This window comes from Ctenocephalides felis, unplaced genomic scaffold (assembly GCF_003426905.1).
Source record: "Ctenocephalides felis isolate EL2017-DRISC unplaced genomic scaffold, ASM342690v1 CF-g0.4_SCAFFOLD_01170, whole genome shotgun sequence".
In the NCBI taxonomy this organism is placed as follows: domain Eukaryota; kingdom Metazoa; phylum Arthropoda; class Insecta; order Siphonaptera; family Pulicidae; genus Ctenocephalides; species Ctenocephalides felis.
This window is the reverse complement of record NW_020537324.1, coordinates 79130513-79139200: the sequence shown is the minus strand read 5'-3', so window position 1 is coordinate 79139200 and position 8688 is coordinate 79130513. Positions and strand designations below refer to the sequence as shown.

Genomic DNA, 8688 nt, shown 5'->3' with positions numbered 1-8688 from the left:
TTCTGTTTACAGGTTGGATTGCAATGATTGCAACATGTGTTATATTGGAGAAAGTTCCCAGTATATTTATAAGAGAGTAATCAACATATTTATAATTCAAAAAATCCAACCAATTCAAAACGATGTTTTCAGATCATATGCTCAATCTCAATCACACTTTTAACACTTCACATCCTGTTATTCTTTATATCGAAAAAAATAGTGACCTTAGAAAATTTGCTGAGTCCTTTTTTATTTCATTAAATTCCTCCTCTTGTGTTAATAAACGCAATTCATCCCACCTTTTACATGATAGTTACCAGATTGTTATTGATTTTATTAAAAAAAACAAAAAAATAATTTGCTATCTCTTTTATATTATTTTTACAATATTGTTTTTTCTTGTTCTAACTTTTACATGGTTTGCTTTTTCCTTTTGATCAATTCCAGCTGAACCTTATGTTCGTTGCGTTTCGTGCCTCGAGCATTTGTCCTTGATGCGTCCCCTCCCATTCCTATCAATACGCCTATTGAAAGAATTCAGTCGAGTATGTTTGCTCGGTATGGGGTGTTTCTCTCTTCACAATGTTGCATTTCATAACTTTTAGTCAAATTAGTTTTCAAATCTTTTAGTTATTCATAATTTTTTCTAAAAAAATGTTTTTCTCTAACATGTTATTAAGTTTAATTTTTAATATAAATTTTTGTGAGTGATTTTGTCCTGTGGTGTGTATAATGTTTCTCTATGTTATAATTAATCTATATTGGTGTTTTTATTAGGTAATAAAATTTTCAATTTGTTGTAGTTGCTGAATGATGACACGCATCTTGTGTCGAAACGTAAGTTTTTACTTTATACTTTTCTTATTTCGACGAATGGGCTGCTAGTTACTTTGAAATATATATATATATATATATATATATATATATATCACATTTATTATTATTAATACTAAGGTTTAATTCAAAAAACTTAAATATTTTCATTACAGCAAAGCCATATACTAAAACATCGAATTTACATGTTATATAAAAATAGCAATATAAAATATATAGTTATAGAAAAATGTTATGAAAAAAAAATAATCAATTTTCAGGTTTAGTTTAAAAAAATTATTACAATACAAATGCTATGAGAATTTTAAGAAAAAATATTAACCATTGAAAACTATAATGAATGTAATTGATTTTCTAAATTAAACGATTTGGCGCATGTTGCAAGTTTCTTTTAATATATACCCGGACATCTGCAATATTATAAAAGCAGTAGCCTAACAATAAGTGATTTTCATAGTATTAGTTGATCCTTTCTGGCGTCAAACCTAGGTTTAAGGTACCTGCGTACGTTCGTTTTTGACAACTTTTCGTCGCAACGAACGAATTTCTATATCGTTGAATAATAACTAACTGGCCGCCATGTTTTCGACTACTTTGAAACCAGTTGATTTCAACTAGTTATTTCGTTGCGACGAAACGGTTAGTTAGTTAACGAAGAAGAAACGGTTGAAAATAACCGTTCGTTGTTTCAACGCCCATCACTACAGTGTGCACGCCGTCAGTCACAAATGGCGTTTTGAAGGGTGGAAATGACTCTTCAGTCATTTTAAATATTGTTTTTACTTATTTTTAACCCTTTAAGTGCCTTAAGTGTGATGTGGATCGTAGCGTAGACATTCCTTAATCAACTTGCAGTATTTTTGTACTTAAATTGTGTAAGTATATTGTGTAAATAGTATAATTTTGATACCGTTAAATCTGTATGACGTTTGTAATAGACAAGGAAAAATAATTCCTTGTAGATAAAAGAAATTGTATAAAACTTGGTAACATAAACCTTGATTGTGGTAAAATTTATGTATATGCATTTATTTCAGTTTTATCTTATGTTATTCATAAGTTTTTATGTTTTTTTGAAAAGTTAGGTTAGGACGTATTAGTCATACAATAATAAATGTAGTACTGTTTGCAAAAGATCTTAATGCAAATTAAATATAAGAATTTTTTTAATAAAAATGCGCCATGTACTACTTATTTTGCATTAACATCAGTTTTTAGCTTGATATAAACTATGAGAGGCTCTACAAACTATTAGGTTGATATAAAATTATTATTGTTCTGTGTATCGGTATTCATTTTTATATTTATGGATGTCTAATTTTGTGCAATATATAATATATATATATATATATATATATACTCAATAATAAAAATTAAAAGTATAATTATATATTATATATTTATATTACTATTATTATATCTGGTACAATGTTACCTTTCTCCATTTCAGGTGTTCCATTCCATTATCAATCATAAAAATGCCTATACTAGCAGCTTCCGATGACAGCGCTGAGATACGAGTGAAGACTGTGTATCAAGGCGATGTTATGATCACTTACATCATGCCCAACATCACATTAGACGAGCTGTGCTCGGAGATGAAGGATATTTGTAGATTTGCTAATGACCAGGTAAGAAAATCAAACATAGACATAGTAAGAGACTATATAATTAGTCTTGAGAATTCTTTTGATCAGTTAGATAAATTAACTTTATAATCTGAAAGAAAATTTCTGAATAATTAAGTTTACTTCTTTAATTACCAAGTCATTATAATCCAGAACTTCTAACTAAGAATTTCAAACCTAAATTGATGTAATTTTTTTATAACATTTTCAATAAAGTATATGTACTTTGAATTAATGAATTAACAATAATCTATACGTCTATTGTAATTATAATTCAAAACAATAATCAATTAATTACAGATTCCACTAGTTTTTATATAATCAGAAAATATTAAAAACTATCAGTTAGACATAATTATCATTTTAACAATTAGTGTTTTTTTTTTATCTTTGCAGGTGTTCACAATGAAATGGGTAGACGATGAAGGTGATCCTTGCATAATTTCAACACAATTAGAACTTGATGAGGCTTTGAGGTTGTACGAGTTGAATCGGGATCCTGAGTTGATCATCCATGGTAAGTGGTAGTTTGTAATATGTATACATTTTAATACACACACACACATATATATATGTATATGTATATATGTGTATATATATATGTATATGTATATATATATATATATATATATATATATATATATATATGAGTGAGTTCTTGAGGGCGATACATCAAACAAAGAAAAGCCAAAGATTTATAAAATAATCTTTATTTCCAAACGTTTCGACATTCAATTTAATGTCATCATCAGTGGATCTAAAAACAGTATGAAAATTAGCATATCTAGGTAATTATAATATATGTGGATTGGTAAAGTAACTATACAATAAGAGAAAAATTAACAAATAGCAACACTTAACAACAAATCAAATATAAAAGATAGGAAAGGTAGTAGAGACTAGAATCAAATAAATAATTAAAAAGTATAGGCAAAAATATTTAAGTACACTCATATAAACTTACGCATATATACATATATGTACGTACACATACACACATATACATATATATATATACATATATATATATATATATATATATATATATACATGCATATATCCATATACACACACATACAAACATATAATACACATATACATATACAGATACAACAATATATACCTATATATGTACACATATACATGTAAGACTATACACATATAAATATACGTATATACATATATGCAACGTGCATGCATATTCACAACGACGTACATGTACATGTATGAACCATACATATACTCATACCTATCTATGTAACTATAGCTATACACGTATACACATACATATACGCATAAACATGTATATACACATATATACACACATATATATATGCATATATATACATACATATATATATACACACAATACATATATATATATATATATGTATATGTATGTTATCAGCAAACAAATACAAATCATATAAATATTAGAAAACAGATGAAGTACTATTAATAGTTAATACAATAACACATTTTTCTTTAAATAAAAGCTAAATTTTGTGATTAAGAAATAAACTTTGGCAATATTTATTGATCAAAACTTTCATGCAATTTATTTTTATAACAAAAATCAATAAAACCAATGAATTAGTTTGTGATAAATGAGCATATTACAAATTATTAAATAGCCACATGACTTTTAGCCTTATGAATGAGTTATACAGGACATATAGTAGATGAAAAATAATTATTGTTCACAATTATTAAATCAATCTTTTATTTTTTCAAATGGATATTTTCAATCGATCAGAATCTCAAGACTGAATGAAAATATTTGCTGACTGTATATAATGTTTAGAAGAATTTCTACAGTGAGAAATCTTTGTTAATGAATATATTAACTAGTCAACTTATTATTTTTTAATATTCATCCAGAAAATATTAGATAAATCCATTATTTTTTTTATTTTTGATTTGTTTTTTTTGACTTTCTTCATTTTTTAACTTGTTTTATGCTGAAGTCTTCATGAATGATTTCATTGATCACATACCATTGTGAATTTATTTTAGACCTAACCTAATTTTATTTGGTGCCCTTTGTATGCTGGATTCGTTTTCACATACCTAAAACCATGAGTTCACTTTCGAACTATTATTACCTTTTTATAGAAATTGTGTAAATAAAATTTCAAATTGGTTCAGCAGTCAGGAGTTCATTTGAGACAAACATTGTGACATGTGTATATATATATATATATATTTAACCTGAACCATACTTTTAACATGTCCAATTCTACCATCATATATATTGAAAAGAATTGACATTAGAAAGATAGTTGGGTTGTTACTTATATCCCTTAATACTTCTTGTGTCAACAAACGGAATTCCTCCCATCTTTTACATGACAGTTACAAAGTCATTATAAATTTCATGAAGAGCAATTCTTTAGAGTTCTTAAGCTTTCGTTCGTTATATCTCTTCTCCTCTTTTGTTTCTTACGCCCCGCAACCACTCACTCTACCGCACGTGCCGCGTAACCCTGAATTCATTTATGTTACTATGCACAGCGAGCATGCAAGTTTAGTGTTTAATAAATTTTATATAATTTTTTTTTTGAGTTTTTTGTGTTTTTTCTGGTTTGTTTACTGAATGATGACACACACAAGTGTCGGAACGTTTAATAGAATAAAGGATTTTTCGATTTTAATCTTTATTTTAATTCGACGATTCGGCTGCAAAATATTTCATATATGTATATATATATATATATATATATATATAAATTAATTTTATATCTGGAGGACTCTCTTAAAGAGCACTTGGTGTGTAATTTTATTATAAAATTTCCAATCTTATCTCTGAAAAGGCGAGCTTTATGTTTGATTGTCTGTCTGTCTGTCTTGGAAATTGATTGACTCTATTAATAGATAGTAGAGTACTAGAACGACACATATGTATGTAGATGGATTTTGTGCATGTGCTTCTCACATTGAATACTTGAAACAATTGCTTTGGTAATATATATATATATATATATATATATATATATATATAATATAAATATACATATAATGCACTTGTTCTCAATCTACAACTGAATTTAAATATCTAACCCCTTTTGATACTATAATCCTACGATTGCTTATTTAGCTTTCTGAAGGCAGTACTTCATGATGTTGCCAAAAATCTGATTTACTAATTTTGTTTCCTCGACGGTTTTTTTCTCTGTGCAAATTTACATGATCATTAAAAAATGCTTGTATTGCACAAAATATTTTATTAAAATAATTTAGTTGTTACATTGTTGTTAGTTGTTAAAAACTCAATTAATTTGAAGATTTTAATGAATCTTTGGACAATGTTAGATTTCTATTAACGACTATAACATACATTGGGTACTCCATGTATGTCCTCAGAACATAATTTTTAAAATTTGATATATTTGTTGAGTATAATTACTGGTAAATTTACACCACCATTTTCTTATTGATTAAATCGATCATTTACACATGCCAGGAGGTTTGTACAAATACCACTTACGCCTAGTTTATGTTTCGTTCTTAATAATGTTGAGAATCCTTTGTAATGTCACGATATATATTACATAGGGTACTCTATGTATGTCCTCAGGATATAATTTTTAAAATTTGATATATTTCTTGAGTATAATTACTGGTAAATTTACACCATCATTTTCTTATTGATTAAATCGATCATTTACACATGCCAGGAGGTTTGTACAAATACCACTTACGCCTAGTTCATGTTTCGTTCTTAATAATGTTGAGAATCCTTTGTAATGTCACGATATATATTACGATATGTATATATCTGTTTGACCAATTGACTTCTGTAATGAATATTCGTTTGAAAAATAGTGCAAGTGTATTGAGCTCTTTTCACACTAGACTAAGTTTGCTGTCATTCATCAATTAAATCTTTCCAGATTTTCTTTTAGGCAATCAAAAATAAAACATATAGGTGAATGTATCCAGATTTTTTTGCATTCTAACTAATTAATAACGATGACTCGGCTCGTGTAATCAAACTGGAAATTTACTCTTTCTAATTTGTGTGCCAATTTGTTAAAATATAATTAGTTAATCCGATTTTTCAGCTAAAAAAACTGGTTTGAATAATCAGAAATTTATAAATCTCTTTATCTGTAAACACATCGAAATTGAAATAGAATACTTTTAATTCTAGTTGTTGCCTTTTTAACTTCCCGAAGGAGTTTTTGTTTTCATCAAAAAATCCGATTTGCTAGTTTTATGTTTTCTCGACGTTTCAGGCCATTCTGAATCGAATGAGACCAAATTTGGAAAAAGTATGTGTGTGTGTAAACAGGTTTTTGACATTCGTCAATTTTTTTCTCAAAAATGGCTGGTCTTTGGCAGAGATTAACTACTGTAAAAAAATTTAAGCCTATTTTTATGAATTTTTTTGGCGATATACGAGGTCTGTTCAAAAAGTACCCGGAATTTTCGTTTTTTCAAAAAAATATTTATTTATTCGTCTACATTAATGTGGTCCCCTTCAAAGTAGTCCCCCCCAGATATAATACACTTATGCCAGCGTTTTTTCCAATTTTCGAAGCACCCTTGATATTCACTTTTTGATATGTCCTTGAGCACTCTCAGCGATTTTCTTCAATCGAGGAAAACCGCCGTCCTTTCATGGGTCTCTTCAACTTTGGGAATAGGAAAAAGTCACACGGAGCCATATCTGGTGAATTTTTGCACTTTGCAACACTTTATTTCATTTTTTACGCAAAATTTAATACAAATTCTTTGACTTTTCAATTCTTCCATTGTAAAAATCGCCGAGCTCAGAAAAACACGTCGAACCTTAGCGGCTACCACAGACAAAGTAAACAGTGAATATAGCTGAAAATTTCATCATACTTTAGGGGCATGTATACCAACACAATAAAAAAAAAATTTTGACAATCAGACACTCCAGACCCGCGAAATTTAAAAATTCCGGGTACTTTTTGAACACACCTCGTATATCATGTTCTTATAGAACGTACTGAAATATTACGGCCTTAAGAAAGTAGTTTAATTTTAAAAATTCGTCTAAGTTTGAGAAAATGAGTAGTTTTTTTATGACGTTTTGTGATAGAGTACTTGGTCTTAATGAACATACTAAACCATTAAAGTTCTACGGTTCAATTATAAAAATTATTGATTTTTGAAAATTTGCTTTTAAAAAATACTCCGAGTTAACGTGTTCGTTCGTTTTCAATTATGTGTAATAAATCCACTAGGAATACTTTTCATTTCTCATAGATTAATTTTTTTTTTATTGATTAAGTCGATTATTTACACATATTGGAAAGTTCATGTAACTTGCCTCAAGGCAAAATACCAATATCAACCAGTTTAAGTGGTATTTACAAAAACTAGGATACACTTCTATGGCAAATCTACGTAGTATCAATTTACGTCGCGTTTTTTTTGGATATAATATTTTTTAATAGTTGTAGTGAAAATTGTAATTATTACTAATTAACATTACGAAGGTGGGGTTGATCCGACTTACATAATTTTATGTATTAATTTTAATTTAAAAAATTGGAAAACAACTTTGTTTAAGGTTTTCTCAAAATGGTTACAGAGATTTAAAAGATTGAAAAACCGATTGATAAAACTCGATAAAGATTAACGTTGATTGATTTTGTTAAGCGATCGACCGTTTATTTGTGATTTGCAGAAAAGTGCTAAAAATTGTATTTCATCGTAGTTAACGCATTTACTACCTGACACCGGACTTCTGTTGGTATACCCATTTTGTATACCCAGACCTCAGTGTTTATTGCTGACACAAAAATTTATTCTGAGCCTAACTTTGGGTCATGAATTGCTTTGTAATTAAATGTTAAGAAAACCGTTTGGACAATTTTACATACTAACATATTATAGGCCTGCAATAAGCGGGTCAATTACATTCTTCCAAATTTAGAATTTTGCCGCGCCCATTTTCCGGTCCTACGATTAGGTGGATTATGTGTCTATATATATTGGGAAGTTTATGCAACGTGACTCGAGTCAAAATGCCACTTACAACTAGTTTATCCTGTGTTAGTGTGAAAAAAGCCTCATCCGTCCACTTCGGCCGCGCCGTTTGAAAATTAGTACCACGGTCTCTGCGTCGAACACTCGCACTCCTCGCAATTCTTATGTGTTTTTACATATCGAATATGTTTTTAATTGTTCAACATAAACTATTCATAAACAATTATTTAAAACAATACATTAATCTAAGCGTTAACTATTAACAGCAATTGATAATAAG

The 8688-nt window shown here is 28.4% G+C and overlaps 1 protein-coding gene across 2 annotated transcripts in view; it reads left to right on the top strand.

Annotated features, from left to right (window-relative positions):
• Positions 1-8688, top strand: part of LOC113365662 (atypical protein kinase C) — an 89160-nt gene that overhangs the window by 29520 nt on the left and 50952 nt on the right. The window contains exons 1-3 of one of the 2 annotated variants that reach the window (XM_026607177.1): positions 1551-1691; positions 2267-2447; positions 2841-2961. The exons of the other annotated variant lie outside the window; for it this stretch is intronic. Of the exons in view, the coding sequence (XP_026462962.1) occupies positions 2295-2447; positions 2841-2961 (274 nt within the window). The 5' untranslated portion in view covers positions 1551-1691; positions 2267-2294. Of the gene's footprint in view, positions 1-1550; positions 1692-2266; positions 2448-2840; positions 2962-8688 lie in introns of those variants that run through there. 2 annotated transcript variants of the gene reach the window in all.